Source organism: Dichomitus squalens (genome assembly GCF_000275845.1).
Source record: "Dichomitus squalens LYAD-421 SS1 unplaced genomic scaffold DICSQscaffold_3, whole genome shotgun sequence".
Lineage (NCBI taxonomy): Eukaryota > Fungi > Basidiomycota > Agaricomycetes > Polyporales > Polyporaceae > Dichomitus > Dichomitus squalens.
The window spans coordinates 321,772-339,670 of NW_006766885.1; the positions used below are offsets into that span (position 1 = coordinate 321,772).

The following is a 17,899-nucleotide window of genomic DNA, read 5'->3' on the forward strand; positions in this document are numbered from 1 at the left end:
TCAATTCGATCCTTCAAATTCCGTCAGCTGCGCGGTTACCGCAAATCACCGGTCCTATGGGGGTGTAGAGCATGTAGATATAACACCTATTGCACAGTTGCTCGCTGGTGTGACGACTTACTTGCTAGCTGACCCGTAAGGAATATGCATGGAGTACAATTGTATCTCTAGGCTGCTTGCCGAGCGTGCAGTACTCTTATTGGTCCTTGAATCCAACGGAATTGTTCTTGCTATTGACTTCCCTAATCTACCTCCCAAGAGTTTGGCTAGAGACATATGCTCATGTGTACATGGTATCCACCACTTCAAGTTGACTACTTCGGCCCAGAACGTTGCCCTCGACTCCATCGAGATGCGTGGACGCTGCATTGAGGGCCACCCTTTCTCACTTGAGGATGTTTTTGAAGAGCGTTGTGCAGCGTAAGTAAGTGCACAATCAACTACATATGTACACCAGCCCATTGAACCATCTGCACGGCGTCCCGGCGTTCTCGATGACGGTTCGTTTCCTAAGCGCCCTGAAGGAGGAACTCAAGCTGGTACCACAACCGCCCACAGCCCAGGCTGACACTTGACACTCTGTGGCACCAGTGCTTGATATCTGCTTCAGCCGGTCTGGTTTTTTCATTCGGAGGTTTTTTCCCGGGACGGGTCTGACCAATGCCGAATCAACAAATCGAACATGGCACACCAACGCGACTGTCGACCATCTCTTCCCTCCTCGCCTCGAGGAAGCTGAGAGTCGCAGGACGGCGAGTGTTCATCCTACCGACGGGGGATATACTTTATGCGAGCCGGTTTTCTGACCTCCTCGCATATAGCTTATTGCACGACGACAGCACGTCTTCGATCATTATGATACACGACGGCGAGGACGCGCTCTTCGTGGACATTTCGCTCTGCCTGAGCACATCGAAGGCCTCTCTCTGGCTGCGCGAAGGCAGATCCACCGTGATGGTGTTGGGCTACCTCGAATTGACCAATGTAGGCCGTGTGGAATCATCCACTGCTGTGGCGACTCACTCAATCTTAATGCGGAGAACAGAAACCACTTTCGATACCGGAAGTGCACGTTCATGCCCCTCCTGTGGATGTGAACCCGCGACTGGTCCTTCGCGCCATCGTCGTGGAAGAGGCGCGGGACCTTGACCTAGACCTCTGGAATCGAGCCATCCAGGCGCAGGAAAATGCTTCTACGCTCAAGCGCAATCGAGACAGAGAGACCCAGAGGACCGAATACGCAGTATAGATTACGTTGCAACACAAGGCTACAATACTAGTGCACACACGAAGAGCACGCCCCAAACGCAACCCCGACATCCGAAACGTCGCCACGTACTCTATACGCTCACCAAACCCACCACGCAATCGCGACGAACAGTGCAACAGGCGCCCATGCAGCTTCCAAGAAGTCTCTCGTGAACCCCTTCACAATGCCGTCCCTCCTCCGCGCGCTGTCGCTGTCTCTTCCCCCGCCACCGCTGCTCCACAGGAACCTCACCACGAGCCTGACTAGGCCTGGGAGAGAAAGGGTGACGCGGCGCACTTGGCCCCCGAGGACGAACGTGCATGATCGCGACCAAGCGGCGCGCGGGAAGTCTTTTGAGCGCCAGGCGCTTGGGGGAGGAAGGTCGTAGTTCACGTCGTCCTCTTCGGTTGAGGAAGCGAGGGGTATCGACAGGGAATCGCCGGACCGGCCCGAGCGGTGGCGTAATAGCACACGGCGAACGTTTGCGGCGAAGAGGACGATCAGCGTCAGCGAGAGAAGGGGGAGGTATGCGTTGAGGTAGATGCCGAGCTGGTCCGGGAGGAGGCAAGGCTGGTGCGCGAAGGATGGACTGGTTCCCACTGTAGAAGGAGGGACGAGGGAGAGAAGCTGATAGCCGGGATGACGGACACCCATGGCCATCGAGAAGGACTTGACGGTGATCTCTGGGACGGAGAGGGGAGGCGACGGACGCTTCGTGTCGGTTACGGGGACGGTGTGTACATGTTCGCAGTAGTCGTGGTCATCCCCGCTGTACTTCCTATCAGGATCTGCATTGCATGGACGATCAGGGTCCGAACTTGTACATTACCTGAAGATGATGGCGGGCCGGAGGCTTTGCAGTGCGAGCCGTGACGCTTGCTCCGTGAGCAGATTCTGGTACCCGAGGCCCCTTCCTTGGCGGATGGTGCCGCGCTCGCGGAGAGGCCCACAGTCTGCGTGTTCGGGCCGGAAGAGCGGGACATGGGTAAAGAGCAAAGTCGGTTGGTCGGGATCCGCGCTCACGCCTGGGAGAATACGACGGACAGATATCGTCAGCGCTCGAAGACCGAGAAGTGATAACATCTTGTGCGCCCGGGGGCGAAGTCTCGGCAAATCTCTGCACGTGAAAGGCAAGGCGCAGGATGCGTCATACGTACTTTGAGCTGCAGATTGTAGGTATGCGACTGTGCGGTCGGGCCTGGCCTCCGCCCATTGAGAGTAGGACATTCCGGCAGATACGCGCGCAAGTTCCTCGTCTACTAGGCCGGGGGCGTCTATCATGTAAACCGTGTGGTTTGCGAGGATGATGCGTTGGTTGAGTGCGCCGAAATGTGTGACATATCGCTCGAGAGCATGGTCGGAGAATTGGTATCTCGGCGATGATGCACCAAGTCTGAATGGAAAGACTAGTATGAGTGGGGGGATTGCAGATGCAGCGCCAGACGGAGTTACCCGATATCATGGTTTCCTGGGAGGTAGTAGACAGGGAGATTCTCGTCTGCGGCGAATATGCTCTTGAATCTTCGGAAGTACTTTTCGTATCTGAATGGACGTTAGCCAAGCACGAGCATGAAGCGGAACGGAATCCAAGCCTCCAAAGCTCACAAGCCAACAAACGCCAACAGGAACTGCAGAGCAGACAATCGGACGTCGCTGCGATATTGAACTAGGGTTGGACACAGGTGGGGTATGTATGCCCACGTGAGAGCTTGGTCGACTGGATCGAAACCCGTACCCGACGGGGCAAACCCATGGACCGGGGGAGAGGTGAAACTTCCTCCCACTGTGGTCGAAGGGCTTCACAAATCGGGGCAATTTGGACATCAACACTGTACCTGCCCTAGGGCGTGGTTGATGGAGACAGAGCGGGCATCTGGCAGTTGCACTGGCGCTGCTGTGTTTGAGAGGCTGCTCGTCGTGTGGATTCTCAGTCTCCGCAGAGATCCCTAGACGGTATCGCCAGGATAAGCTAATAGCACGCTGCGACATGGTCCCCTCATACACAGGTTACTCGACCTCTAATAAGTATCCGTCTGACTTGGATACGCGCACAAGTCTGGGTGCGTGTCAGGTCAGAATGCGCATGGGCAGCCCGTGCTAATCCCTACACCAATTGTGGTCCGCCCCATTGATACTGATCCGAAGAACATTGCAGGAACAGCTGAAATGATCACGACTTCCACTTCACTTTTATGTCATGACGGATGGTTTGACACCGTCTCGGGGGCTCCCCTGCCGTCTCCTCATACGAAATGAGGCTCGGGGGAACGTGAGGCCGGCGGCGTTGCCAGCAAGGGACGCAAGATATGTCTTAACGGCAACGAAAGACTCACTCGTCGTCCGACATGGCAAACCGCCCGTTGTCCATCATGTCGCCGAGGAATACTACAGCATGTGGGTTCTGCCGCAGGACACCACGCCAACTCTTGCGCAGGTTCAGATCTACTATAAGCTGGCTCAGTCGCACGAGCCACGGTGGGCGGTCTGGATATGAACGACGGTCGAGGATCTGTGGGTCTGCCACTATGAGTACATGGGTAGGCGAAGTGATCGACGTAGTCTACGCGAAACCGAGACTGCTTAAATGAGCCCTAACTCAAGATGGTTTCCTAGACGACGTACCGAGATTCGGAGGGTTTCATCTGGCCATGGGCAACTTGACGCGTGGGAGTAGAAAACCCCAAGCTCGTACCATGCAACGAGCAGGAGCCATACCAAGCGTGCGAAGTTGACCAGTCTTGGGAGTACCATCTGAGGCCACAGTCGGGCAGTAAATAGACGTAAGATTGAAGTCAACGAGGGGCAGAGCGCAAATTACAGCATAGCAGAGTAGGAGAAGATCAGTGTCGGCGCGTGCTGCCAGGCCAGGGCCCAGAACGGCACCCATCGCGTTTGGCGTGGGAAAACGAGAAGACGCGTCGCGTCGGTGGCCAAATGCGGCAACCCCGCTTTCCCATCCCCCATCACCTCCGCTACTCAGACCATCGCGGATGTCCAAGATTCACGTCTTTGAGGTACGGATCACGTCGATGTCATGTGTGAGCGCGTTGCTGAACGCGTTCCGTATAGTATAGCAAAAGCAGTCGCGCGACTTGCCATGGCCCGGCGCCATGCAAAGGGTCTCCCATTGAGCTTGGGTCCCTAAGGTACGGGCAGGTCAGCGCAGGCAAGTACGGGGAGACTGTCGAATGGCGGCATTGGTATGGTTCTCTTGCTACACGCGCTTCGCTCCTGGCTGATTGACTTTTTGCCTTCCCCACGTCCATCAGGGGATGCGTTACGCCCGACATTCTCACGAAGCTAGCCGCAGCAAAGCTTGAGACTGTTCCTGGCTTCAGCAACCTCTCGTACGTACTGAAGTCGATCCTGTATTACTGAATGACGGTCTTTGACGCTGCCGCAGCCCTGCAGACCAGAGCAAGATTCGACTCGCAGTGGGCCTTGGACGCATCGACTCCGCGGACATTCCCGCCAGCGCTAAGGGCCCCGCTCTCTCCACGCCCGGTCCTAGTCAGAAGAAACGGAAATTGCAATATGAATCCTCATCTGCTTCGCAGAACACCCCGCCAAGTTCCTCGCAGCCGAGCTACTCACAGCCATCGTCCTCGCAACCTCTACGCAGTATTTCTGGGCCACCCCTGTCGCAGCTTTCGCGGCTGGCTGAAGAGATAGAGGACGAACCTGAGGAAGAGAACAGGGACGAGCTATATGTGATGCTGAGGACAAGTATAGTCGGGGTCCAGTACTACAAAGGTATGGCTTCCACCGCGACCAGCATCAGCAGAAACGCCAAATTGTTGCTAGTGAGCTTGCCATTGCGTCACATACGCGAGCCGTTGTTAAACCAAGCTCGCGTCTGCAACGACATGGCGCTTTTGCTGATGTCAGATTGTCATTGGCTAACACTTGAAATATAGGGCTGGTCGGCCCAGGAGAAGAGGTGTTACTTGTTCGGGAGCCTCACAATAGATATGACAGGTGAGTAGTTGAGCACTTTCCTGTAGGTCTTACGCAGACATAACGCATACTTGATATAGGAATGCAATCCAAGTCAAGAACATCGGCGGCACACAGGTCTGCCATTACTAAGACTTCGGATAGGTTGCACATGCGCTAAGACATCCAATATGATAGGTCGGCCATATTCCACGAAACATCGCAGCGAAGCTCGCACCCCTCTTGGACAGTGGTTCCGTCACCGTAGAGGGCGTGATGCATGAAGGCAATTGTACGCGCCCGACATTTACTTATACTTTGACGAAGTTCTTATTTGACTTGTGCGACATTACTAGTGCAGGGCTTCACCTATTCTCTTGACATGTGGGTCGAACATAGCCACCCTTATCTTCGCAGTCTGATCTCCAGATTTTAGGACTTTGAAGATCTACGGTCCTACCGAGAGGCGCAATATTCTAGAGCCCAAACTCGTTTGGGCCACCCCGGGTGGCCGCGGTTTCCCGAAACCAGGCCCCAACGGCATCCGACCCGTACCAGGTGCACCTACGCAGCGCGGCGCCCCTATCCACGCTCCCGTTTCTGTCCCCCAGCGAGCTGCACCTAATCCCAACCAGCAGCAGCGCGCACAGAAGATGTCGGCTGCTCAGCAGGAGGCCTTGCGGAAGCAACAGGAGGCACGGCAAGAAGCTATTCGCAAGCAGCAGGAGGCGCAGCAAGAAGCTATACGCAAGCAGCAGGAGGCCTTCGCAAGGGCGCAGGAGCTCCGACAGATCTTGAATAATCTGGAGAAAGTGGATGACGAGGGCCGTCGTGCTTCGTTGCTTGACACACTATGCTCTGTGGACGACGTGCTCGGGTTGCCCGTCCATCCGAACCCTCCCGGGATTGCGAGCGGACTGCTGAAGGTTGACTTGTTGAGGCATCAGGTCAGTCGGAAGGTCGTCCCAGAGTGACAGCGCTGACTCGCGAGATAGAGCCAAGCGCTGCAGTGGTGCATTGAGCACGAATATCCTCAGATACCCAAGAGCGAAGATGACAAACCGGTTCAGTTCTGGCAGCTGAAGCAGGGACAGAAGGTGATATGACTTTCGTTGTCAGCTCATGTTCAACGCTCACACAATTGTTGGATGCCCTAGAGGTACTATTACAACAGTAAGTCGAAGTGCTGCCATGTGTATGCGCACTTATGGCTAATCACGCATTCGTAGTTGCGACCAAGACTCCTCAGGAGGCAGTGCCCGTTCTCGGGCGTGGAGCACTCTGTGCGGACAGCATGGGCCTGGGTAAGACTTTGACCATGCTCGCGCTTGTGCTCGCCACCAAGTCGGATATCCCGAAGGACCATTCGAGATCGACGCTCATCGGTAGGTCATGCGACACAGTCTGTTACAAGACCTATCTTGACAAAGCCACCGCTAGTCGTGCCGCTTTCGGTTATGTCGAATTGGGAGAAACAGATCGAGGACCATGTCCAGCCTGGCGCACTCACGTCCTGCGTGTACTACGGCAAGACCCGTGATATGTCTCCCACCGAGCTCAAGAAGTATGACGTCGTGATCACGACATATCAGACGGTCGTGCAAGACCACGAGCTCAGCCTTGTCGGTAAGGCTGGTGGGCCTGCTGCGAAGAGGCAGAAGACGGACAAGGGCTTGTTTGACATGCAGTGGAAGGTAAGCGGACTTGCCAAGCAACGTGCCCCTGCGAGCCAGTGACGACTGTGTGCGTGTAGCGGATCATCCTGGATGAGGGCCATAATATTCGCAATTCCAAGACGAAGATGGCGAAGGCGGTATGTGCGCTGACCGCTCAGCGCCGCTGGGTGCTTACTGGTACCCCGATCGTAAGTAGTAGGACTATCTCGTGTCTAGTATGATCACTCATTTTTTCAATGTGAACAGATCAATTCCCCGAAGGTAGAACGGGTGCTGTAGTCCTACTCTACCATAGCATGCTTACCCGGCCATCCAGGATTTGGGGTCCATCCTCACGTTCTTGAGAATTTGTAGTCCTTTGGACAACGAGGACTTTTTCAAGCGCATGGTCCTTCGTCCACTTAAGGACGGCGACCCTGCTGGTGCTGAGCTATTGCGGGTATGATCAACAGCTCTTGGAGTTGATCAGAAGCTCACGGTTTCGCAGGCTTTGATGAGCCACATTTGTATTCGGCGAACGAAGGAGGTGAGTGGCTTTGCCTTGTTTATGGACAGACGCCAACCTGATCTGTGTTTCCTCAGATGCAAGACAAGGACGGGAAGCCTCTCGTACCGTTGCCGCCTGTAGAGATCACCATGATTCCGGTGACGCTGACACCGCAGGCCAGAGTAAGGCGCTGGCTCTACCAGTACACGTTCACATCGCTGAGTGGCACGTAGGAGATGTATGACGCCGTCGAACAATTGTCTAAGGAGCGGGTTGGGAGTTTGCTCCACCGGCACGGATCTATCCATTCCGCTGCTGTGCAGTCTAATGTGCTCAGCTTGTTGACTCGTATGCGCCAACTCGCGCTTCACCCTGGTCTTGTGCCGCCTAACTATCTCGAGCAACTCCGATCCGGAAACGAAGCTGCGGAGGAAGAAGAGGATGGGTCTGCTCCTGTCCAGATTACTGCCCAGGAGAAGACTCGCCTTCAAGGCATTCTTGCGCAGGCAATAGAAGACTGCGACGAATGCCCCATCTGTTTCAGCATCCTCAGCGAGCCGCGGATCACGTTCTGTGGACATATGTTTTGTTTACCCTGGTGAGCGACAGGAGGACTGAGTATGTGCGCTCATTCTCTAACCAATACGCATAGTATCACGGAAGTTATCTCTCGAGATCCCAAGTGTCCGATGGTTTGTGTTTTGTCATCGGCCTTCAAGTAGGAGTCTGACATTGAGTGGCCAGGATCGGCGCGCACTTGAATTGACACAACTTGTGGAACCTCCTCCGCCGACGGACCTCACCCAAGCTCCCGTGAGGTTCGACGACGATATGGAAGAGGACAACAATGAGCTCCGGACGGGTTCATCAGCCAAGATCGACCAACTTGTGACTTTGCTCAGACTCACTCCCGACAACGACAAGTCCCTCGTATTCTCTCAATTCACATCATTTTTGGATAAGGTCAGTACGTCCTGCATTCACATGAGCATTTCAGCTGAGGAGACGTTGTAGATTGCGGAGACCTTGGACAAGGAAGGGTACGTACGTTGCTGGTCATTTGCTACCGTGTCCTGATTGCCCCTTAGGATTCCGTATGTCCGTTTCGACGGCAAGATGTCTGCTAAGCGCCGTCAGGAGACTATCGCTCGTTTCTCCGTTCCTATCAAAGCCGCCAGCGGTGGACGTTCCTTCAGCCAGGCGTCGGTGCCCCCGCCTACCGACAGTCAGGCGCCTGCGTCAACCCAGCGGTCTCGTAGGGTCCGCTCCTCTCACTCTGTCCTCGTTGAAGGTCCCATTGACGATGGTGCCGATGGCGACTATGAGCTCGATGACGACGAGCAGGACAATGATGACGACTTCATCAGTGATGATGAAGACCACCTCGCTTCTCGTCGCACCAAGTCGAACAAGGGCAAAGGCGAGGGAAAAGGCGAGGCGAAGGGTAAAAAGTCTTGTGGCACTGCTAGCGAGCCTACGCCGAGCAACCCGGAATCCGATGGCGTGAATCCTCGTGTCATGCTCATCTCTTTGAAGGCGGGTGCACTGGGGTTGAACCTGACCGTTGCGAACAATGTCTACTTGTGAGTGTGCTTGAGACTAAACGTTGACTTTGGCCGCTGATGTAACCAATACTAGGATGGATCCGTGAGTGCTCCAGAAGTAGGTTATATCGTCCCGTCGAACTGAGTTGTGTCATCACAGTTGGTGGCAGGAAGGCATCGAGTCCCAGGCTATCGACCGTTGCAACCGGTAGGTCGACTTGAAATGAAAGGCCATCGCATTCCCTGAGAAGGTTTATAGAATCGGTCAAAAGAAGCCAGTCAACGTCTACCAGCTCATTGCCGAGAATACTGTTGAGTCCAAGGTACACTTTGGTCCATGCCCATCCCCGAGGATCACGCTGACGCGATTATAGGTCATGGAGATCCAAGAGAAAAAGAAGAAGCTTATCTCGGAGGTATGCTTCACAATCGTTCAATCGTTTGTAAGCACAAGGGCACAGTGTTTACGGACGTCCTATAGGCCTTTGCCGGCATCAAGAACGCTGACACCAAGAGGCAGAAGAAGGAAGCCCGCCTACAAGGTCGGTACATTCGTAAATCAATATGCTCAGCCTCTTGTCGACTAATCCTCTTTTCCGACAGAGCTTGTGCATCTCTTCGGCCTTCAGAGACAAGTTGGGGCTGAGGAAGCTCCAGGAGGCAACTCCCAGACTACCCTTGACTCTTGGCGTGCTTGAAGAAGCTGCATTCAGTATCATATATCCTAATCTTACTACCTCGCATAGCCTTCTAATTGTTCAGTGCTAATGCCTACAGTAACCATGTCGTATGTGCTGCTCAGGATCAGGTCTTACACTACTATCTAATACGACAGACCGAGCTGTTATTACTAATATATTCCACACCAATCACATATCGCATACGGTGCAATCCTCACCTGGTCATGAAACCTTTCCATGCATCGTCATGGAGTTAGCAAGTAGATAAGTCTCATTTTCGAGACTGGAAGTGATTGTTAGACGGCCGCTGACTCACACGATCGTCTGAGGAAAGGCTGTGTATGATGACATTTGTACGAGAATCAAGGGCGCCGTTCCTGGAGTCGTACCCGCCGCCAGTTTATGAGGTATCCTGTGACCAAAGCAGCGAGGCCCACATTTTCGGTCATAAAGATAGACAGACTCAACGGCACATCTTCTGGAGAGGGGCGATCAAGTCAGAGACTACGTGGGGTGTCAGCAGGGCTGTGGTACGGGCACAATACCCGTAGTGTCGCTCAGTCTCAGAAGCAGAACCGAGACGTGAAGCCCCCAACGCCATGAAGAGCGCGAATGCAACATGTTCAAAAGAATCGATTCAAGCCGCCTCTCTTCTGCCCTTAACCGTTTGCATACTCCGATAAATCGTTCGTTTACATATACAGGAGACACACTGTACACAGTTGTGCTACAAAGGGGGCGCATGCTGCGCCGCTGGCATTCCATCGTTCACCTCGAGCGCAGTGCGATAGAGGATGTCACGCTCATCCTCGTTTAGAGGGACCCACCGCTGGAGTTCCAGCTGACTCCGCTGTGAGTTTCGCGTGCGGCGAGTCGTGCCCTCAAATCGCCCACTCGCGAGGTTGGTTGCAACGCAGGCGTCGTCGGCACGAACCATATAACGAATCGAGGGCTCGTAGTCCAGGAAGATCGCGTTGGGGTCCCGGACGAGATCCTCGCGGGGAATGCGGAGGCGATCGAAGATCGGGAGAAGGGTACCACAGTGGGCAGTGTGGAGCGAAGGCAGGCTTGGGATGTCGCGTAGATTGTCGTCAGGGACAGGGTCGAATTGTTTGGCGTGCGATAGAAGCTCTTCACGGATAGTCTCGTCGCGATGGTAGGTTGAGAACGTTACTGGGAGATTTGATGAGATGTCGCAGGGTTCTGCCGACAGGTGCTTGAAGCCGAGTACATCGTCCCCGCAAGGCGAGGAGCCATTCGCCAACAAGTCCTGCGACGGTGTCAACATGCAACTACTTCCCCATACAACGACATACGCACACGCAGAACTTCAGCATCAGGTCGGCGCAGCCAACTGTCTGAGAAGGAGCAAAGCTCTAGCGACCAAGCTATTCGCTTCAGCCTTTGCAGAGATTGGTCATTGCTAGGATTATCCATGGAGCGATAATCGTCCTCATGGAGTGCATGAGTACCAATCTGAAGCTGGTTGATCGTACGCCGTAAGTCGGGTGGCGTCTCAGAGATCCAGTGAGGATGCAGTGTGTTGTCGGAACGAAACTCTTGTCGCTCAACATGCCTTGCCAGGCCCTCGTATAGCTGGCTCGCCAAGCCGGTAATTGTCTTACGACTTGCAGTCGAAGATCGCAGACGCAGATATGACGAAACAAGAAGAGGTGGACAAGGCACGAAGTGGAGCGTAGCCTGCAGAGGTAGATCGTGTGTTGGGACAAGGTGAGGATCTGCAGCTTCGTGAGCATAATCACCACATCTAGACGATGAACAGCCTACCATTGCAAGTCATCACTACTGGCCGACGACAGTCCTTGATGATCTTGATCATCGTCGGCCAGAAGTTTGCATCCTCGCGATAAAGGATGTCGACCTCCTCAACTAGAATAATTGACTGGCTGACCTCCGCCGGCTCAGGCTGAGGCGGTTCCTGGACCTGGACCTGGACGCCTGCGGCTTGTGGAGGGGCCTCTGAGACGTCGGTCTCGTCATCAGACACTACGCGTCTGGCGAAGAAATTGTGTTTCGCTTCCGCCAGTGCTTTGTCCTTCTCGGACTTGACCTTCGACTGAGCCTGCTTGACCAGATGATTTTTGCCGACGTCGCCTATCAGCTTCTGCAACGCGGCGCCACTTCGCTCTCCGACGCCGGGATAGACTTCGAAGACCTCCCAGCCCAGCTCTTCTGCACAGGCATAGACGGCGGCTGTTTTCCCACAACCGGAGGGGCCGGCCAAGAGTATCGTGTTCCCCACTGTTTCCCCGAATTTCGCGGGTTTGTAGGCAAATGGGAGAACGCCGTCCGATGGTGGCCCAGGTGGGTGTTCAACCGTCTCATCAATGGGAAGGAGCTCTGAATCGATCTCAGCGTCGTTGTCGCCTATGCGTTTGAGACGCGATATAGGCTGCCCAATGATATCATCTTCGGATGCGAAGATGAGGTCTATAGGATCGTCGGAATCCGCGCCTTCGTCCGGGTTGTCGTCTGCTATCCAGAAGTCCTCAGGTTCCTCGGAGTCCACTCGTCGCCGCTTGCGCCCAACGTCTCGGACTATACGAGGCCGTTTCACACCACGAGAGCCCTTTGCTTTGGGTTTGGCCTTTGCTGCCTTCTGCTTTCCTTTCTTGTCAGAGGCTACCTGACTAGACGCCGGTGTTTCGTCCGTGCCGTGGATGCGTAGTCTCGTAGCAAGGAGCCAGTCTCGAAGGTAGAGCGCGGACTGCTCGTTACCCAAGACCTCGTCAGCGCGCTTCGGGCGCCATTTGTCATTCCAGAGCAAGTTGGAGCTCTCTGAGCCATCGGCTAAGGCGGACGCTGGAGGGGAACGTGGGTTCAAGAGGCGGCGGATGGCAGGGTATTGTCGGTGATGAGGTGGTATACTGTTGACACAGTAATCTGTGGCGGTAGAGTCGGAAGGCTCGATCAGGGTGGCAAAGGAAGTACAATCAGTGTTGTTCGTAGATGGGGTTTTAGAGCTCCGGTTAAGTCGGGAATAGATGGCGCTATCCTCTTCGGCATTTGTTCGCGTGCGGAGAGCATCGCGACGGGTGTGCTGTGTCAGGGGTACGCTAGCTTCGAGTTGAGGTCCGCGTACGTGTTGAGTAATCTCATCTGGAAAGGGAGGAGGAACAGTGGTTGGTTTGCCGCAGAGCTTGCTTGGTGATGACTCCCGCTCGTCAGGTCGTTTCTTTGGCGCGAAGATCGAGAATAGTGGTTTAGGTGGAGGAGGAAGCTTTGCGTTGTTGGGCTTCGGCTGAGATACTGGGGAAGCGATGGGGCTACTGTCGGCGACCACTATGGGTGCGTCACGGCTACCGCCAGCTTGATTTGCAGAACCTAGTATACTGTTGAGGCGGACGAATATACCTGGCGTACGTCACTCACCAAACTTCACTTCCACTCGCAACGGGGCACTGTCCTTCTGTCCCAGATCCTCGTCTACGGTCATCGGGCTGGAAGAATCCACTGGCAGGTCCGCGAGCGGTTCCGGGTCGGAGGACGGGATGTCGATGACATCCTCTCCCGCGGTAGAGCCATTCTCGGAGGGGGCAGCCGAGGTCACCGGGGTTGCCCTCTTCGACGTTGAACGAACCGCGAAGGCATGGAGCAAGGAAGTTTGGCGTGACTACGGAGAAGATAGTGAACCTGATGCCACAGGTACTTCAGTAACGTAATAATCCACTGACTGTGTTTTCCTTCGTTGCCTTCTTTCCTCTCGGCTTCCTTGCTGCAGCGGGAGCCATAAGAGATGTTTATAATGGGAGTTACTGCAGCTTGCGAGGAGGAAGACGTGGTTGAGTCGAGACAGAACGCGCCTCGTGAACCGGGCGGTCGCGCGGCGCGCCCTCGCGTCCGCGCGTCTAACTCACGCGTCTTCTACACGTGACGGTTAGGCCCTCAGCCGGCCCTGAACTCAGGTATATCAGCGGCCGAGCGCTCTGCGCTATCTCTCCAATGGACTCCTTTCCTCGACAGTAAGGTTGACTGCCAGATTCAGCTGGAGTCACCTTCGGGGTTAGAGGCGACCCAGGATCGACTGGTATGTTGTTCGGACTTGCTGCTATGTTATTCCTGTCTCACCATGGTCCCGCAGCTGTGTGAATATGCACATCGGGCTGTTGCTCCGAGAACCTGATTGCTGTGAGAGCGATACGAGGATGCCGGAGAGCATGGCGGTGATGCGATTGCAAGTGGTCAGATGACATCGAGTGAGCACATTGAACTCCTGATCTGTATCTGTAAGCTTAACGTTCACCGTCTATAGTGGGGTCGGGCAGAGGACTGACTCCCCAGGCCAGAGTGCCAGGGGCCCGAGTCCATAGGACGGACTTAGAGGACGGTCAGAGCAAGACGACTACCAGCGGCACGAAGCCGGATGGGTAGTGATGGGCGAATCCCGAGAGCCCGAGAGCCCTTCATGTGCGTCTAATGGTGCACAAAGCTGCCTTGCTGAGACTTACTCGGTACTTGCGCACGTACAGTGGTGTGAGGTCGCAGTGCGAGTTTGGCGCTGTGACTTATATGCCTGGCGAGGCCTCGTACAACGTCAAGTTGATCGTTGACGTTGATCGAAGCGTCGGTGGACATATGCGACTTTGGTCGCGCCGGTCAGCGCCGAGGCCGCAGGCGCCGTGTTGGCAGCCAGTTGGAACGAGCGCGATCGAGGAAAGCAAATCAAATACCCCAGGACATCCTCGCGTATCTACACTCGCCGGATTCCCTCGTAGATCCCTATCTCTGTCGTGCCTTGCATTTGGGACCTACTGTTGATGAGAGAACACTTGTGGAGTCCAGTTTGGTGTGGATATGCCCGTGTATAACTTGGTTCTGTCAATTCAACCGTTGTTGTGCATTACACCCGCTCTGCGTGATTTTCGGAGAAGATGACTGGACCTGTCGGGAGAGCTTGCCTGCATGGAGCGATGTGCTACGGTGCAAGTACAATCCCAGCAAAGCGTCGGAGTGAAAGGTGTGTCGTGTGTCTACCTCTGCGTCACCGTCGACATCGACAGCCCACTCATCCGAAGTCCATGCTACACCCTCCCACCATTCCACCATTTACAATCCTACTCCGTTGGAGTATGCTGCGAATGCACCTTCCGATATGTACATACTACACGCAAGCTCTTCGGGCATCGTCTCAACACGTCTATCCAAGCGCTACATAGTCTATGCATCTAAATATACGTAACTGCGAGCAGAGTCCTTGCCTTCTCAAGGTGGCCATCAATACGTGCATAGTGATATGTCGTGGTCCAAGGTCTGTCAGTTCTGTCCCTCGCGCGCGGCCGTTCAAGCCATCAGCCATCTCAGACCAAGCCAAAGCAGCGCCGCCGGCCACACGATATACCCCAAGTCCATCACGACCCTCTTCAAGAACGCCCGCTTGCCGCTCCGCCTCCGCGCCCCTACACCCCCACCACTCGGGATCCGTCTGCGCTGCCGCCACTTGAGAGGGTTCCACAGCGAGATCCGCCGTCTCTGCCCGTTCAGGGTGAACGTAATCCCGAGTCCGTCCGAAACCACTCCGAGGGGTTCGTCTCCGCGATCGATCTTGTACCGCAACGGCTGGGCGTGGCGCTGGAGGCCATACGCGAAGTCGTCCTCGAGCTCGTCCGCCTCGATGTGCGTGGGACCGGTGGGGAGGTGCTGGGAGCTCCCGCCGGCGTCGGGGTCCGAATGCGCGGTCGCACGAAGGGTGGGCGTCGTCTGGAGCGGCTCGGCGTCCCCATTCGAGGTGCGAGCGCTCAGAAGGGGCGCGCGGAGGGAGCCCCTGGGGAACTCTTCGGTAGGGCTCGGTATGCTCTTCGCTGAGTGCGGGGAGCGCGGCCGGGGGGTGAAGAAGCCTGGCGTGCTGGGGGACCAGTCTGAGGAGAAGGGCGTCGACGGATGCGGGAGAGGGGTCCATGGTACAGGCGGGAGGGTACTAAGCGAAATCGACCGGCGGAAGATGGATTGCCGATGTGTAGGGAGAGATGGAGAGCGCTGCTTACGACGGAGCAAGACGAGGACCAGGGTTGTCACGAAGAACAGGGGTATATAGCGCCAGGTGTATGCCGAAGGGTAATCAGGGAGGAAGCAAGGCGTGGTAGCCAAAGACGGCTCAAAGTGATCGGCGGAGGAAGGAGGAGCCAGGGATAGTAATTGGAAGCCAGGATGTCTAATCTCGGGGGACGGCGAGAATGCTTTGATAGTAATCTCACGGACATTCTGCACGACCGGATGCTGGGCGTCGTTCGCCTCCTGAGAGTCGCCGTCCACCGCCTTTATGACGGCGCGTGGAGGGACGTGCACGTAATCGCAGTAGTCCTTGTCATCGGCGCTGTGCGACGCGACAAACATCTATCAGATATAACCACAAGACTTTTGAGTCAAGAACTTACCTGAAAACGATTTCTGGGGTTATGCTTTGTAACAAGAAGGTGGTCGTCTTCTTATCTAGCATGTTCTGATAGTTAGGTCCGACACCGCGGCGGATCGACCCTTTCTCGCGGAGTGGCCCGCAAGATGCCGTCTCCGGTCGATGGAGTGGGATGTGCGTAAATAGGATGTCCGGATAGCGTTCGCTTTCTGAAGAGAGTTGCGAGCTTAATTGTCATATCGTCTCCCAGCCGACGCTGCGTGCGTGACGTACCTTCTCGTAAGGAGTGGACGAATTCAACCGGGCCATGCGGCAATGGAGACCAGTGATCGTAATCAATGTACTTCGCTGCTCTCAGATAGTCCTCTTCTACCAGTCCAGCAGCATCTAACATTACAAGCGTATGGTTGTGAACATGTATTTTATGATTAAGAGGCCCAAAATGGGTTGTGAATCGCCGGCGGGCCTCGCGAGCAGCTGACGGATCAATGTTCAGCCTAGCCAAGATAGTTCAATCCACTTGACACTGGGCGATATGAAACGCAGCACGCACCCAACGTCATTGTTCCCAGGTACAAAGTACGACGGTATGCGCCGATCCGAGCGGAATATATCCACGAACTTGTCGTAATTGCGCCTGTAACTGATGACCCGAAGAAAAGGATTATTGGTACATATTCGAACATAACGAGACTTACGGCCATAGAGGGAACCATAAGTTGCTGCGCCCTTTCTGTCTGCTAGGAAGAGCAAACAAACGTGCGCACGACACGATCCCCACCGTTGATTTTCTTGGGTAAACGACTGGGCGTCGAAAGAGAGAATCTCCTCGCACCCCCTGACCCTAGGCATTGAAGCCGTGCAAGGTCCACAACATCTTCACACTCGTATCGCAACTGGTTCAGCACCAGGTCAAATGGAGTCCTTTCACAGGCGCTTTGACACTGGAGGGGTGATTCCAGCTAAAGCACAAGGCCCCTCGCATCCCGCATCCACCGCCAATGGGCGCTTGACAAGGCACCCACTGCACCAGGAGCTGGTGGTGCGGCGACCACGCTGTCAAGCGCTCTCTTCCGCGGTGGTCGACGCGAGGTGCGAGTGGTCCTGATTGCTGGAGCTGAACCCGGAGCGATCGAACTACCCCACGTTACTTGGGAAACCGCGCGGGCGGTCGGGCGCAGGACCCATGTTCCGAATGTGGAATGAGACTCACTCTTCGTCAGACCTGATCAATCTCCATGAGGCGAGTATGTCGCCCAAGAAAACGACAACATCAGGGTTCCGCCGCGACGCAAAGAACCAGTTGCGTCTGAGTGCGAGCTCGGTAAGATGCAGGCGAACCGCGGCAAATCCCGCAGCCCTGGACGTTGACAGCTCCCGTACTTGAGGGTCCGCGACCAGTAATATGTGAGCCGGCCGTTCTCGACTCTTCGCAGCAAAATTGGATCGTACACATGTCAGTGCTCGGTTGGGGGAAGTGAACAGGAGAACAGACCGACGCACCGGCGATAGAAGGGCGTCTGGCCAGGAACACGCTCTGAGCGACCAAGCGAAGGACGCGAGCTCATACCAAAGGACAGTTATGCACCAGAGAAGCCTGAGCCAATCGAGAAGTCCCCAAGGGGAAAGACATGCATCCAGGGTGGATCGCAGAGCCCTGCGCGATGCTGTGAGCATGACGAAGAAGCTCGGGTCTGGGAGTGGGTGTTTATTGGGCCCACGCTGGGCGATTACGTGGCAGGGCGCTATGGATGATCAAGGTAGCGATGTGCAAGAGGAAATGCGGAGGCCAGAGGGGACAAAGGTGGAAGAGAGTATCGCGGGCTTGTGGAGATAGCGGGTGTGTTGAGCTGGCCAGGGCCGTCACAGACTGTCGTGCAACTTCCACTATCGCACGTGTCAGTGGCCTCTTTGCCGCCGTGCCCACCGTGAACTAACTTCTCTAGAACTCACACGT

At 55.3% G+C, this 17,899-nt stretch overlaps 5 protein-coding genes across 5 annotated transcripts; 2 read left to right on the forward strand and 3 right to left on the reverse strand.

The window, feature by feature from the left end:
- Positions 1-548: 548 nt before the first annotated feature.
- DICSQDRAFT_98642 (Metallo-dependent phosphatase) lies at positions 549-4,034 on the reverse strand. Its single transcript, XM_007361677.1, has 8 exons — positions 3,872-4,034; positions 3,583-3,809; positions 2,702-2,791; positions 2,407-2,642; positions 2,079-2,274; positions 1,046-2,018; positions 822-984; positions 549-752 (listed from the first exon to the last, which is right to left on the reverse strand). Exons 1-6 carry the CDS (start codon positions 3,998-4,000, stop codon positions 1,349-1,351), a joined length of 1,548 nt encoding a protein of 515 aa, XP_007361739.1. The 5' UTR covers positions 4,001-4,034; the 3' UTR covers positions 549-752; positions 822-984; positions 1,046-1,348.
- A 185-nt stretch (positions 4,035-4,219) lies between these two features.
- DICSQDRAFT_159356 (uncharacterized protein) lies at positions 4,220-9,780 on the forward strand. Its single transcript, XM_007361678.1, has 29 exons — positions 4,220-4,263; positions 4,319-4,449; positions 4,519-4,596; positions 4,653-5,002; positions 5,167-5,227; positions 5,287-5,323; positions 5,384-5,477; positions 5,542-5,569; positions 5,622-6,132; positions 6,181-6,282; positions 6,343-6,358; positions 6,415-6,570; positions 6,626-6,879; positions 6,939-7,049; positions 7,108-7,122; positions 7,178-7,300; positions 7,349-7,387; positions 7,444-7,530; positions 7,582-7,946; positions 8,001-8,040; positions 8,093-8,311; positions 8,363-8,388; positions 8,437-8,931; positions 8,987-8,995; positions 9,053-9,100; positions 9,152-9,215; positions 9,267-9,308; positions 9,374-9,434; positions 9,496-9,780. Exons 1-29 carry the CDS (start codon positions 4,240-4,242, stop codon positions 9,588-9,590), a joined length of 3,681 nt encoding a protein of 1,226 aa, XP_007361740.1. The 5' UTR covers positions 4,220-4,239; the 3' UTR covers positions 9,591-9,780.
- A 519-nt stretch (positions 9,781-10,299) lies between these two features.
- Positions 10,300-13,349, reverse strand: DICSQDRAFT_177768 (P-loop containing nucleoside triphosphate hydrolase protein; the record flags this gene model as incomplete). Its single annotated transcript, XM_007361679.1, has 5 exons — positions 13,268-13,349; positions 12,966-13,206; positions 11,361-12,917; positions 10,893-11,311; positions 10,300-10,842 (listed from the first exon to the last, which is right to left on the reverse strand). The coding sequence occupies exons 1-5, from the start codon at positions 13,322-13,324 to the stop codon at positions 10,300-10,302; spliced, it is 2,817 nt and encodes a 938-aa protein (XP_007361741.1). The 5' UTR covers positions 13,325-13,349.
- Positions 13,350-13,538: 189 nt separating this feature from the next.
- On the forward strand, positions 13,539-14,613 carry DICSQDRAFT_152388 (uncharacterized protein). Its single transcript, XM_007361680.1, has 4 exons — positions 13,539-13,620; positions 13,675-13,789; positions 13,846-14,000; positions 14,063-14,613. Exons 3-4 carry the CDS (start codon positions 13,957-13,959, stop codon positions 14,349-14,351), a joined length of 333 nt encoding a protein of 110 aa, XP_007361742.1. The 5' UTR covers positions 13,539-13,620; positions 13,675-13,789; positions 13,846-13,956; the 3' UTR covers positions 14,352-14,613.
- A 105-nt stretch (positions 14,614-14,718) lies between these two features.
- DICSQDRAFT_98647 (uncharacterized protein) lies at positions 14,719-17,619 on the reverse strand (the record flags this gene model as incomplete). Its single annotated transcript, XM_007361681.1, has 6 exons — positions 14,719-15,903; positions 15,965-16,151; positions 16,216-16,439; positions 16,496-16,585; positions 17,156-17,370; positions 17,434-17,619. The coding sequence occupies 6 exons, from the start codon at positions 17,617-17,619 to the stop codon at positions 14,874-14,876; spliced, it is 1,932 nt and encodes a 643-aa protein (XP_007361743.1). The 3' UTR covers positions 14,719-14,873.
- Positions 17,620-17,899: the final 280 nt, after the last annotated feature.

Bases quoted from the DNA above. Each gene is read 5' to 3' on its own strand.
- DICSQDRAFT_159356 (XM_007361678.1), top strand. From the start codon at position 4,240: ATGTCCAAGATTCACGTCTTTGAG. The intron at 5,478-5,541 runs GTACGCGCCCGA...CGACATTACTAG, and splicing joins CGTGATGCATGAAGGCAATT to TGCAGGGCTTCACCTATTCT. The intron at 8,389-8,436 runs GTACGTACGTTG...ATTGCCCCTTAG, and splicing joins GAGACCTTGGACAAGGAAGG to GATTCCGTATGTCCGTTTCG.
- DICSQDRAFT_152388 (XM_007361680.1), top strand. From the start codon at position 13,957: ATGGGTAGTGATGGGCGAATCCCGAGAGCCCGAGAGCCCTTCAT. The intron at 14,001-14,062 runs GTGCGTCTAATG...GCGCACGTACAG, and splicing joins AGAGCCCGAGAGCCCTTCAT to TGGTGTGAGGTCGCAGTGCG.
- DICSQDRAFT_98642 (XM_007361677.1), bottom strand. From the start codon at position 4,000: ATGGTACTCCCAAGACTGGTCAACTTCGCACGCTTGGTATGGCTCCTG. The intron at 3,810-3,871 runs GTACGTCGTCTA...GGTTTCGCGTAG, and splicing joins ATGAAACCCTCCGAATCTCG to ACTACGTCGATCACTTCGCC. The intron at 2,792-3,582 runs GTGAGTCTTTCG...ACGTCCATTCAG, and splicing joins TTTGCCATGTCGGACGACGA to ATACGAAAAGTACTTCCGAA.